Source organism: Dipodomys ordii, unplaced genomic scaffold (genome assembly GCF_000151885.1).
Source record: "Dipodomys ordii isolate 6190 unplaced genomic scaffold, Dord_2.0 Scaffold3, whole genome shotgun sequence".
Lineage (NCBI taxonomy): Eukaryota > Metazoa > Chordata > Mammalia > Rodentia > Heteromyidae > Dipodomys > Dipodomys ordii.
Window position 1 is genome coordinate 18,449,355 of NW_012267219.1, and position 14,500 is coordinate 18,463,854.

General features: G+C 36.3%; 1 protein-coding gene across 1 annotated transcript in view; it reads left to right on the forward strand.

The window, feature by feature from the left end:
• Positions 1-287: 287 nt before the first annotated feature.
• Otogl (otogelin-like) overlaps positions 288-14,500 on the forward strand; it is a 148,014-nt gene continuing 133,801 nt past the window's right edge. The window contains exons 1-6 of the mRNA XM_013018769.1: positions 288-339; positions 1,320-1,359; positions 2,619-2,667; positions 6,653-6,719; positions 8,113-8,211; positions 10,053-10,207. Of these exons, the coding sequence (XP_012874223.1) occupies positions 288-339; positions 1,320-1,359; positions 2,619-2,667; positions 6,653-6,719; positions 8,113-8,211; positions 10,053-10,207 (462 nt within the window). The remainder of the gene's footprint in view (positions 340-1,319; positions 1,360-2,618; positions 2,668-6,652; positions 6,720-8,112; positions 8,212-10,052; positions 10,208-14,500) is intronic.

Genomic DNA, 14,500 nt, shown 5'->3' on the forward strand with positions numbered 1-14,500 from the left:
TGGCAGAGTGTAACTAATACCACCAGCTCAGGTAAAAAGCTGCCATGAATTGCTAATGAGAGACTCAGGCAAAGGGTTGTCTGCAAGTTCTAAAGCTCCAGATGCTGTATGTAGCTAGAAAGCCTACAGTATTTTTTGCATTACTTTGTTACATAACTATATTAGAGTTTGAACACAGCATAAATATACTTACTTCTAAGATGACTTCATACTTAAGACCAACAATTTGATTACATTTCAGGGAGAAAGGCTACACTGAAATGACCATTGTGAGAAAAGTGAATTTAATGATACCTTTGAGTGTTTTCTTGCTTCACACATTGCTGCTTTCTTTACAAGGTAAGAACCTATATTACATTTATCATTCCTTTATCTCCATGTCAATATAGTTTGTATTTATATTATAAAGCATTTTGAGGTCATTACAATGAATATGTAAAAATGATACTCAAATTGTCATATTGAAAATTCTCTATAATGTAGAAAATTTAGACTTTTAAATTAATTTTAGAATTTTAAGTGTCTGTTTAAAATATGCTTTTATTATGATATACTCTGATTCTCATTTTTCTCTTTAGTTTATCTAGAATTGCTTTCTATTTATAACTTAATCATTTGGATTTAAAAATAGACATTGACCTGAACTTTCTTCAGGCCAGGAGACTCAGAATTGGTTAAAAAAAAAGAGGGGGAAAAAAGAGAAAAGAGTTTTTAAAGGAAGAATGAGATTATCATTCGAGGCTAATAATGGGTTTTCAATTATTTTTATAGCAACTTTACTTTTAACAAATCTTTTTTCTGGAGAAGGCATTTATTTACTTATAATTCTTAGTTTTTAATCTCTGCAAAGGGCTTTCTGTTTTGAAACTTGAATGAGAAATGGGAGAAATTGCTGAATTGTAAAAGATAAGCAAAGTCAAAGTTGCTATCTACTATTTCTAATAATGACTTCCCCCATTGAGAAAGATCACAGAATATTCAGTTGGAGGGACATTGGAGATCAATTTGTACAACACCATCATTCTGTGGTGTTTGGTAAGACTAGGACTTAAACTAAGATCTTTGATTTTTTTCTGTCATACTGAAATGTTTATGCAGTGACTGTGTAAATCCACACACACTGCCCACAACTTTTAAATTATCAGTCATACCAATGTCGCACACAAAATACATTGTTCAGAAATGTCTACAGAATGAAAAAATAAATAACAGTAAATCTCAAACTAAATGTGAGATGTGTTAAATAACACTGGCCAAGATGATTACATTATTTTTCATTATTACATGTAAATAAATAAATACTTATTTGTTTCTGGCAGGTGATATTGGTGCATCATCCATCCAGACGGGAAAATGGAAGTGAGTGTTTCTTCTTTATGCCCTGTAAAGTATAAAGTTCATAAGAGAAGGCAAACTCAGCAGACAACTTATAATTGCTCTTGAAAAGTCAAATATTTTACCAAAAGACGTGGGTTGTAGCTTTTTAAAACATTTCCACAAATTCAAAGTGATTAGATATACATTTCCTTAGTTATAAAGCAAAAATATTTCCTTTCAATTATAAAGAGGAGTCCTTTGATTTCCTCTGACTATACATACATCACTTTTATTTCAAAGACATTACTTTAATTTAAACATGTATAAAGATGTTACATTCAGTAATATGTCCCTAAAATTGTTATTATTAATATAAATAGTTGATTTAAATGTGCTGTATTTGTAATATAGAGTAAAATGGAACTTAATGGTAAAAAGAATAAGGTGATTTGCAGAATACATGATGGTCATTAAATTGCTTAAACATACTGTATAGAGGGGTTACAATTGCATGTGAAATGGATAATTTTGAATACAATTATTATCTATAAGTACAACACAAAGATATGAAAAACATGAAGCAATGTATATTTTAGTGAATTAATTGCTTAATTTTTTTTGGGGGGGTGGTCCGGTCGTGGGGCCTGAACTCTGGGCCTGGGCGCTGTCCCTCAGCTCTTCAGCTCAAGACTAGTGCTCTACCACTTGAGCCACAGTGCCACTTCTGGCTTTTTTCTTTTTTCTTATGTGGTGCTGAGGAATCAAACCCAGGGCCTCAGGCATGCAAAGCAAGTACGCTACCACTGAGCCACCTTCCCAGCCCCTTAATCGCTTAATGTTATACATTTCAATTTGTTACCCTTACATTTATATTATCTATCTGCCTTTTATGCCATGAAACAGGACAGAATTGGGTATTATGTTTGAAAAAAGTAATCTTGTCAAATACTGACTTCCCAGCTTTATGAAGTCATCTGGAAAAAGTATTGTACTGTTTAAAATTACAATCTTACATCCTTTTCTTTATTTCTGTTGCTCCAAGTTCCTTCCTAAAATTCAGTTTACATCAGACACTAGAGAGATCTGGGGACACTCCCAAATTTTGTAAAATGAGACAGCATCACAACCCAAATCTAACCCTTACAAAAAGGGGAGGGGGACCTTTTAAATGTTAAACCAAGAAAGACCTCTTTGATAAAGTGATGGAAATCAGGAGGAAAACACCAGCTGTCTCTTGGGAAAGACATGTTCAGGTTGCCTAAGGGCTTTTGACTATACAAGTTCTTTTTGTTTCCTTCCAGAAATGAGTTTAATGAAAATCGACAGAAAAGAGCTCTTTTAGCAGCACAGGTAGGCTACGCCTCAGATGGAGAGAGGCAGAGACATAATCCATTCTGCTTTGGACTCCGCTGTCACTCCAACAATGAGACCTTTGTGGAGGGAAATAAAATGCTAGCAACAAGACAGGAAGGAGGAGGAAGAGGCAAAGTCACTTCTCTGCTGCTTTTTGCGACCCTCCAATTAATAGCTCTCTTTGCTGTTTTCGTTACCTACTTATAGGCTTGAAGTATTTATGGGGATCAAATTCCATCTACTTGCTGGAACATTTGAATTTACTTTGAAATAAAATACAATATCAGGAGAACAATGCAGAAATAAGCAAAGAAAGATGGAAACATTATGAGCCAAATACTGCAAAAAGAACATCAACATATCCTATGTCTTAGAAATAGATGTTATTTTTTTCTAAAAAGTGTAACTGACAAGTATCTCTGAGGAAGTAATTGATTTTTTTTTTTTGGAGCAGCGTAGCATTGAGTTTCAAGGAACCTTTTTGCCTGTGTTCTTTCTTATAAGGAATACTGAATAACATAATTTCATTATGTTCAAATGAATATTTCACTCTTAAGACAGATAACAAAATAGACATTCTTTGTAAAGGTACTATTTTAAAAAGTAATATGATTTGAATATTTATTTTGTTTGTCGGTTGTGGGTCTTGAATTCTGGGCCTGGGTGCTGTCCCTCAGCTCTTCGGCTCAAGGCTAGAGCTCTACCACTTGAGCCACAGTGCCATTTCCAGTTTTCTGGTAGTTAATTGGAGATAAGAGTCTCATGGACTTTCTTGCCTGAGTTGGCTTTGAACCGCGGTCCTCAGATCTCAGCCTCTTGAGTTGCTAGGATTTCAGGCGTGAGCCACAGGCGCCCAGCTGATTTGAAAATTTTTAGCAAGTAGCTTAGACATAAAGGAGACCACTGACTAGCATTTCCAGAAGGATGCCTGAATTTATATATTTTATTGTGTTATACTGAAGATAATTAGTAGGTAAACAGGGGACAGATCTTATATGCTATTGCAACAACTTAGAAGATGGACTATTCAGACTAATCAAGAGTAGTAGCAATAATAGTAGCAAAAAATTGTGTATGAAATGAAAACTTTTTTTTTTTTTGCTGTTTTGGGGTTTGAAGTCAGAGTTTCATGCTTGGCAGGTGCTCTATCATTTAAGCCATGCCCTCAGCTCTTTTTTACTTTGCTTATTTATTTATTTTTTTGGTCGGTTGTGGGACCTGAACTCTGGGCCTGGGCACTATCCCTCAGCTCTTCAGCTCAAGGCTGGTGCTCTACACTTAAGCCACAGTACCACTTCTGGCTTTTTCTGCTTATGTGGTGCTGAGGAATCCAGCCCAAGGCCTCATACATGCAAGGCAAGCACTCTACCACTGAGCCACCTTCCCAGCCCTTTACTTTGCTTATTTCTTGATTAGGCACTCACCCTTTGCTCAGGCTGGCCCGGGCTGTGATTTTCCTTTTATGCTTCCAGCATAGCTGAGATATTAGACTTCTGTCACCACATTGTGTGTGTGTGTGTGACTGTCTGTCTTGAGGCTTGAACTCAGTACTTGAGTGCTGTTCTTAAGCTTTTGTGCTCAAGTCTAATACTAAAACATTTTGAGCCACAGCTCCATTTATGGCTTTTTGGTAATAATTGGAACTGAGAGTCTCACTGACTTTCCTGCCTGAGCTGACTTTGAACTAAGAACCTCAGATCTCAGCCTCCTGAGATCTAGGATTACAGGCATGAGCTATCTGTGGCTGGCCTGGACTCAGCTTGTTATTGATTGAGATGGAGGATTTTCATGAACTTTTTGTTTGGGCTGGCCTTGCACTATGATATTCTCATCTCCACCTATCAAGTAGGTAAGATTATAGACATGAGTCACTATACCTAGTTTAGTTTTTCTTTAAAACACATGTTTTATACTCTGGAGGCTAAGACACGAGGATCATGAGTTTGAATCCAAACTGCCTGGGCAACATAGCAAGAGTCTGACTCCAAAACAGACCCTCACCCCTCAATAAAATAAGGAAGGAATATAGCAACTAAAATAGTGTTCTGTGTGCAGAAGTGCTTATATGTCTTGTGACATATTTAAAATAATTTTCCTCTTAGAAATTTTAAGTACGTTTGTCAATTAGAACATATTAATCACCAAAGGTCATTAGCATGAGAGTATCAAAATGGATTTTGAGAAAAACTATATTCTGGTCAACTCAGTAGATTGAAAGCCTATGAAATAGACCTTCACAACAGTGTCAAATAAAGCACCCAATGGATGGAATCTTATTACTCTTCATGTGGATGCAAGAATTTGTGGAATTTGCCTCAATGGAACTAAATTAGTACTTCCCCTTAATATGAAGTGAGGAACATACTTATCTTACATTGATTTCCATTTTAGGGAGACTGAAGAACATTTATTTTATTAAGATTTAATCTAGAAGATAAACAAGAATATGCACTTCTGTTTCCTGGAAACATGCATTAATTACCATCCGATGTCTGAAAAACTGTTAAAAATGTGTTAAAGAAGGAAATTGCAAGCCAGGCACTGGTGACTCACTCTTGTAATACTAGGGACTCAAGAGCTCAAGAAGCTGAGATCTGAGGATCATGGTTCAAAACCAATCTAGTCAGACAGAGTCCATGAGACTCTTGTCTCTAATAACCTCCACCTTCCCCCCCAAAAAAGCTAGAAGTGGAGCTATGGCTCAAATAGTAGAGTGCTGGCCTTGAGCAAAAGTTCAGGACAGTGCTCAGACCCTGAGTTCAGGCCCTAAGACTGCCACCCCATACCCAAGATATGTTGAACTGTTTAGAATTTCATATACTTAAAACCGTTATTCTTAAATCATTCATTCCTCTGCTGCAAGAAAGCAGCACTGATGGGTAAATAATTGTACTCAGAAACTGGTAGTGAGCAAGAAAAGGCTAGACACAGACTTCTGTGTAGAGTATGTGTGAGCTGCAGTCATCTTCCCACAAGGACCATTTATTTGTTGGTGTTGCTCACCTTCCTATGGATGTATAATCAGCAAGGAAGGAGAAAAAATATAGACCGTGGAGCCAACAGGGTATGGCAAGGAGTTTAGAAATCAGTCTCCAAATAATGAGAGAAATTTCATGAGCAAGGAGTAGGCTTTCCTGTGGAAAGATGATAGATACAAAACTAAAATGAGGAGGAGGGTTGAGGACTTTGTCCTCATGTCACAATGCTTCTTCCTCCCTACACTTTTGTCCAGTTTTCTCTAACATCAGCAGCTACTTAATTTGGTAATTATGTGGCAAATTGTGGGTGTATATGACCTTGGGCTAAATGGTCAATTGACATTGATCCATAATAAAAAAATAATAATGATAATAATAATTTGTAATTGATTATTGTTAACAATGCACAGTGAAGTTGTTTTGAATCAATATAAATCTCTTCATTGCTAATTTCCTGTGTAAGGCACTATGCTAAAATCTTTACATTGTTTTACTTCATTGTCATAACTGTGCAGTGAAGGAAGTGTCATATTGTTCCCATTGTACAGACAGTGATTGGTAGCGCTAAGAAGAAAGGAGACTTCCCTAAATAGGCAAAAGGTGATACTGTCGTGGTATTTGTAGGTTAGTGCACTGGCAGACAGTTTTAACTGTTGGTCCAACAGCCACAAGCATTTTTCACCCACAGACCCAAAGATACCTGGAAATGCTAGAGAACTGCTATTTCTGTAGGCAAAATGAATAGTTAATCCAAACACAGCTCCAACCAGGCTCCTTTCACAAAGGAAGTAGGGAGAGGCGGTGATGGCTTGAACCGGGTCTTCTAACTGTACTACTCCACAGGCACTTCTGCTTTACTGCGATCACCTCAATTAATTATCAAAGCAACATAAACTGAACACTCTATACTTTCTGTGTTCGTAGCTGTTTTTACAGATTTTTCCATTTGCATGTTTGGTTTAAACAACTTACCCATTTTGAATTCTCATTTCTTTCTTTCAAAGTTTGAAGCCAGTTCTCCAAGGTATTTTTTCCATGAAGCTATTAATTGGGGTGAGAGTAAAATAAAAGGTTAGTGCTTATACTTGTGGTTTTATTTCTGTTTATTCTAAAAGTCCCTTCGAGAGATATATTAAATTTTTTTTATTGTTCCCACATACAACATGGAGGGAACTAGGCCTGGATAGTAATATTTTAAACTTCTTATAGAAATTCAAATTACTCTGAATTTGAATTTTGAGTATCAGAAGCCCTTTCTGATGCCATGATTCTTTTCCTTATGGATCTCCCATTTCCATTGAACAGATTGTTGATAACAATTTAAAATTTAACGTTGGTGATAACTAACAAATAGAAATTTAAACTACTATAATTTTAATATCATGATATAATAATGGTAATAAGTTAGCATTAGTTTTGATTTGGTGTTTGTTTATAGAGAAAGAATAAGAATGTAAATAACATTTTCAAGAAGATACATTGTTTTATCTAAGTACACATCTAAACAGGGATTTACTTATTAGAAAATAAAATAATTTGTTCTTCTTACTTTTTGGCAGAACTATGGTTAAATTATTGCAGTTAGATAAGTGGCTTTCATGAGCTTGATGGAATCCAGGCAGGCCCAACTTCCTGACTAATACTTTACAGTAACTCAAAGATATTTGTAGTTTTGTTAACGTGTCATGTAAATCCTTCCTGCTTGAGTTTTGCCAGTTGCCTCTTGTCCTCTGCTTAACGGAAGGAAAGTTTCTACTGTAATTCATTTGCATTCTCAAACTCTCTCAATGATGACAAAATTAAGTTACTTGCTTTTTCTTTTCAATGTAATTCTTTAGGGTCACTTTTTCTTTTCATGAAAAAGAGTACTTTTGTGACCACAAGGATTTTGGCTTCTGCCTCATCCATATTAAGCACAGGTTCCAAAGATTGCATCCTATGTAATCCAGTCTAAGGATTAATAGACAAACTTCAAATGAAGTGTGTCATTATTCTCTTCTCAAGTGGTAGTTTTCTTTTTTGTTCTATACTTTTTATGATCCCACAAGTTGGCAATAGACACCATCCTCTGTGAGGGTGCTTTCTCCTGGGGGAGGGGCCAATGGGATGTACAACTGGTGCCAGAATCTAGCCACCAATCTCTGCACCTTGTGTATTTCTGGTTTTCATCATCTGGGACAGGGATTCCTTACATGGGAACTTGACCTTTCAATTGCTTGAAGGAGGCTAACCTTTGCTCTGGGAGTTCTTTGAAATGTGAAAGCCTGTCTTTCTTGCTTCACAGAATGCATCATGAAATGAACTTGATAGAAATTTGATGGTTTAATTCTTTAGCTCTGCAAGGCAAAGGCCCAGAGTTCTGTTTAAGTTAATAGTGGTTACAGTTAGTCCGAACTTGATCTTGACATATTATGTTTATAAGAACTGATGCATTCCAGAAGATAACTTATTATTTTGTCCTCAGGTTCTTGTCCTCATGAATGCCTTAACGGAGCTTTCTGTTCTAAGACTGGTACATGTGACTGTCAAATATTTCAGGCTCTTGGGACCAGGTGCCAGATTGGTAAGTTTAAGGATATTTATGAGAGAATTATAGGATACTGAAGCAACATTAAGGCATAATTTGCTACAGGAGTGTTCATGTATTGGGAGTTGGTACAGCCACATTATATATTAACTAGAAAACTCACAATTCATCCTGAGTAATTTGGTGTCATATAGAAAATAGATATACCCATTTTTTCTACTCACTGATCTAAACTATTTCCTCAAAGATTTTTTTCCCACTTTATATCATCCTAGCCTGTTGAAATCAGACTCACATTTGTATCTTTTTTTCATTTGTAAATTAGATTCCTCCTTGGAAACCACTCAGTCTTTTAATTCTGAATTATCTGGGCATTCTGTACATAAAATTGAAATTGTATTGTGTGTTATTCAAAGAAAGGGAAAAATATCCTTTCAAATATCTTTACTAAGATAGGATCCTTTATTAGTAAAGATAAACAAACATTAATTTGTTTTAATCAACATTTACTGAACATCTACAGGACCCCAGCCTAAGGGGATACCTGGGTGCATAGGACAGATATATCCTTGATTCCCTGGAGGTACCCAAGAGTTAACTCTGTGCCATGCACTCAGAAGGAAAGCTATTTCCATAAGCCACAGAGATGAGACACAGTCAGGACAAACAGCCTGAAAAACCAACCAGGTGTGGTCTATTCCTAAAGAGGTCAAAGTTGCTCAAAACTAGCAACTTTAGCTACATTTCAAAAAGAAAGAAAAGGTATGAAGATTGTCCTTTGTCTTCCCCCCCCCCTTCTTTTAGAATGTTTGTTTTGTTTTCATTTTTGAAACAGGTTCTTCCTATTCAGCCCAGGTTGTCCTTGAGGGCAGTGATATGCCCTCCTGCTTCTGCATCTGGAGCATTAGGATTACAGACAGGCACCCTCAGGCCTACTTTCTTCTTTATGCTTCTATAGCATATATTGAAGTGTTTTAAACATTTTATATGCTCAAAAATATCACCAACCTCTACATTAATCTGACATGAATGGTCCAAAAAATAAACTGAAGTCTATTTCACCAGAGTAGGCATAATCATCATACATGAAAATTGTTTGAAGCCGGGCGCTGGTGGCTCACGCCTGTAATCCTAGCTACTCAGGAGGCTGAGATCTGAGGATCATGGTTCAAAGCCAGCCCGGGCAGGAAAGTCTGTGAAACTCTTATCTCCAATAAACCACCAGAAAACCGGAAGTGGTGCTGTAGCTCAAGTGAGGGATAGCACTCAGGCCCAGAGTTCAAGGCCCATGACGGACAAAAAAAAAAAAAAAAAAAAAAGAAAGAAAAAGAAAAGAAAAGAAAATGGTTTGACTTGAGATGAATGCTCTGTGACATTTGGTCAGTTTGAGGTCATGGTTTTCTAGATTCCAGTAAACTCTGAAGTTTCTAGACATAATAAACATGATTTCTTTTTAATTGAGTTATTTTTCTCTCAGGTTTTGAAAAAACTGAGGAGACTAGAACACTCTAATGCTGCCCATGCTAATTTTTTAGGACACTCAGTTGTGACACTTCTTTCTTTTCTGAGCCACTGACTTGCTTCATCACCATCACTTTCTCCCTATCATTTTACCTACTCATTCTTTCTCCTAGAGTCTTCTAGAAACAAAAATCTGTGAGGTTTCTAACGTAAATTTTTCTGCACAACAATCTGGAGACTCTTTTTCTTCAAGAGGTTTGACTGTTTTGAGAATACCTGGTAATTCTATGTTGGCTATTTCTTCATGTGCTGTAGACCATTATAATAAAAATCAGGCTCACTTACCTTGTTCTAACTTTACTAGAAATAAGTGACATTTATTTTGTCCTACTAAATATTATCCTGTTTTGTTTCAGTCCCAAACATGGGCAGTGGAAGAGATGGAATTTGCAAAACCTGGGGACAGTATCATTTTGAAACATTTGATGGCATCTACTATTACTTCCCAGGAAACTGTTCTTACATTTTTGCAAAGGACTGTGGTAACTTGGAACCTCGATACACAGTATGGGTAGGTGATCTTAGGATATAACTAACTTAAAAAGTTATCACTAGAAAAGCATGTGTTTAAAAAGTACTGGGAAAAAATGGTAGGGAAAATAAATTACTCAAGAATAAAGACTTAAGGCTCTGTCCTTAGTGGAAAGGTTCAAATTGGTTGCAATGTTGAGTATAATTCTATTGACATGAGGCCAAGCACAGTGAGACATAGGATTTAAATCCATGTTAGAGAGTCCTACAGGCAGTGAGGGATTGTATCATATACTTTGTTGCAATATAAACTTCAGCCAATATCCTTACCTTCATATTTAATTTGATCATTTTGAAGATCATTGAGTTTAGGCACCAATCATATTATTAACAGTTACTTTCCTCTTGACACTCAAGTTGAGAAATGCCCACATGATTTAATTAAATAAAAATGTCCCCCTTGGTCTTGGGTTATAGCCCAATTGTAAAAAGTGTGCTTAGCATTCATAGCACCTAGGTTCATTCAGCTTCCAGCATCGGATGAAATGAAATGAAATAAAATGAAATGGCATGCTGGGAATGAACATTTTAGAAAATAGAGAACATGAGTTACATGATTTCTAGGCACATTGGTATTGCAAGTCTGAGCTCAGAGAATTGATTCTTTAGTTGCTGAATTTGTGATTTGAATGGGGTTTTAGAAGACATCAAAATTCAAGCTGCAGAGTGGCTACAGTTGAAGTAAGGCAGTCAGAGATTTCTTTCCCTGCCAACTATTCTCTGAATTTCTAAGAATCTCACCGCTCAGCCAGGAGACTGCTGTTCTGTTCTCTGTAGAAGCTAAAATTCCATATAGCCCAGATAAACTCTAGGTCTGTGACCTAGAAAGGCAAGGAGATATATTGAGTTAAATTATGGGGTATTGGATAAAATACCAGCAGTCTCTTGAGATAAGAAGTTAGTGTCCCCTGCCCTAGTTTTATCACTTGAACTCATCTCATTCTCATTGAAATGTTCTTGTCTAGGGCTCACTCTTTCAAGGGCTAAGGTGTCAACTAGGTCTTCTTAGAAAATAGCACAACGCAGAACAATGTCTCCACAAGTTAATAGATGATGTTTCTGTTGGATCCAGGATTTTTTTTTTGAAAAATTTACTTTCAAATCAAGAAATACATTTATTTTAAATGTCATTTTTCCAACTGGTTAAAAAAGTATTTCACATCTTTTGTAGAAAATTTTGAAATTTCAGAGAAGTCTATAAAACAGTATTAGGATTATTAATCACGAATTCCATTGCTAATGGCTTGATGTATATTTCCTTATAGAATTTCTTCCTCTGGCTTTTATTTGCATTTATAAAACAAATCATATTATTCATAATTCTTTGTTCTGTGTATTCATAGACTAATAATACATAATACATGATAATAATTATATATAATAATATACAAATAATACATAGCAATACATTATGGTCTTTCATGGCAAATATTTTTCATAACAAATTTATTAGATAAGTTTGTTCAAATTAATGGGATAATCAAATGACTATAAATATTCTTTTTTGTAAAGTTATATTTTAAAATCAGCATTTCAAAAAATATACTGATAAATACCTTATTTACATATATTTTATGTCCAAGGTTTTTCTTATTTAAATTTAATTTTGCTTTTATGATAAGGACATATGAACATAGTTAAAAGGACTTCTTCAAGATATATCAAAGCAGGGGCTGGGAAGGTGGCTCAGTGGTAGAGTGCTTGCCTTGCATGTATGAGGCCCTGGGTTCGATACCTCAACACCACATAAGCAGGAAAAAAAAAAGCTGGAAGTGGCACTGTGGTTCAAGTGGTAGAACACTAGCCTTGAGCTGAAATGCTGAGGGACAGCGCCCAGGCTCAGAGTTCAGGCCCCACAACAGGACCCGCCCCCCCCCCAAAAAAAAAAGAAAGTAAGATATATCAAAGCAATAGCCCTGGATCTGAGTACCTGGCTCAAGAAGTGGAGTCTCTGCTTAGCATGCTCAAGCCCCTGGGTTTTATCTTTAATGCTGCAAGAAAAAATATAGTTCTGCATTTTTTTACCCATTCCAACAGAAATCTGTCTCAGTATTCCTGCTTTTAAAAAGCTGTCATTTAGAGCTTTTATCTGATGTCAAAATATACTATCATTTCCTTACTTTCAAAGTTGAATCTTATTTAACCACTTCTTAGTATGATAAATTAGGGATCATCTTAACTACATTACTCTTCATGCTACTTAACAGGCACACAGACACATGCAATTCATAGACAATATGCATATACCTGCATATCTTCTCCCTCATTCTAATAGAGTTATATAGAGTTGGTTAGTTAAAACAACATATAGATTTTACATTATTGTCATTATTTCCCTCCTAGTTGCAATCCTTCTGTTTATGCATCCTGTATAGCTGGGATGACAGGTGTGTATTACCATACCCAGCTTTTTTTTGAGGTGTCTTCTTTTTGTTTGCCTGGGCTGGCCTCAACCAATTGTCTTCTAGATCTCTTCCTCCTGAGTAGTTGCAATTACAGGAATGAGTGAATTAGTACACTTAGCCTTGAACTGCTTTTTTTTTTTTTTGTCAGTTGTGGGGCCTGAACTTTTTGGGCCTGGGCACTGTCCCTCAGCATAGTGCTCTACCACTTGAGCCACAGTACCACTTCCAGCTTTTTCTGTTTATGTGGTGCTGAGGAATCAAACCAGGGACCTCATTCATGCAAGGCAAGCACTCTACCACTGAGTCACCTTGTCAGCCCTTAATTCTTATTTTATAAGTGTCATCTACTCACTTGTCCTTCTAAAGAGGGAAATTATCCCTCTTATGGAAGTTTCTTTAATATTGAGTTTTTTTTATTTCTCTGACTTCTTTTTGTTTATTTGGTATCTTTCATGTTGAACACTTCTATCAGAAGATGAATGATTTGTAAACATTTGTTTACATTTGAGGATAAAGCTCTAAAAGCTGATTGGAAAGTTTTGATCTATGGAGTGAGTTTATTTAGCTGGTATGAGATGAAGCAGTTGTCCATTGGTTTCATTCTTTAAGTGCTCACATATTGATATTTATATTTCTTTTTTGGTTTTGTTTTCCCACCATCTTTCATGGAAGTGGAGATTGGATATTGAAGATTCCTACCTCAAGATTTGTGCTTGTGTTCTCTTTGTCTAGAATCAGTTTCTAGAATTCCCATACAGCTTGCTCTCATATTCCTTCTCTTTCAGAATTCCACTACCCCAGAAGGACCTTACTTGTCTACTCAATCTGAAATTAATTCCCTAAACTTGACATGTCTCCTTTTTCTGCTCAGTATTTCTCCCTAGTGTCTCCCAGCATTAAAGAAGTTTAAATTATGTTTTCCAACATTTGCAAAGGGACAAAGCTCCATGAATATGGATTTTTTTTTTTGGTCGGTCGTGAGGCTTGAACTCTGGGACTGAGTGCTGTCCCTCAGCTCTTCAGCTCAAGGCTAGCGTGAGCTACAGCGCCACTTCCGCTTTTCTGGTGGTTTATTGGAGATAAGAGTTTCACAGACTTTCCTGCCTGGGCTGGCTTTGAACTGCTGATCCTCAGATCTCAGCCTCCTGAGTAGCTAGGATTATAGGCAGGAGCCACTGGCGCCCGACTAAATGTGGATATTTTTATCTGTTTAATCTAGTACAGTATATCGTACATGATTTGTAGTAAATGGAACTTGTAGATTAGCCATTTGATTGATATACACTAAATTACTACCACCTTTAAATTCGATCTCAATATTGGTATTTTAATCAGATATGTACTGTATTATATTTGAAAGTTCTTTTCTTTCTTTTTTTTTGGGGGGGGTGTCTGGTCGTGGGGCCTGAACTCGGCCTGGGCGCTGTCCCTCAGCATTTTAGCTCAAGGCTAGTTGCTCTACCACTTGAGCCACAGCACCACTTTCTGCTTTTTTCTTTTTGCTTATGTGGTGCTGAGGAATCGAACCCAGGGCCTCAGGCATGCAAGGCAAGTGCTCTACCACTAAGCCACCTTCCCAGCCCTTGAAAGTTATTTTCTACTCCCACAGTTATCTATGTTTTTTCAGTAATTTTGTGTTTTTCGTTACTTATACTTCATTTTAGGGAGCTTCTGATGTTAATTTGGTATAAGAAAGAAAATTAACTTGTATCTTCTCTCTTCTTCCTTGATTTACTTTTCTTTTACAAGTAAACTAATTTTTCATCAATGTTTTAAGTAATAACTTTAATTTTTTCTAAAGAATCTGAAAATAGGTAAAAAGAAAATAAACTTTATATTTACTGAAGTCATGAACACATTTCCAACCT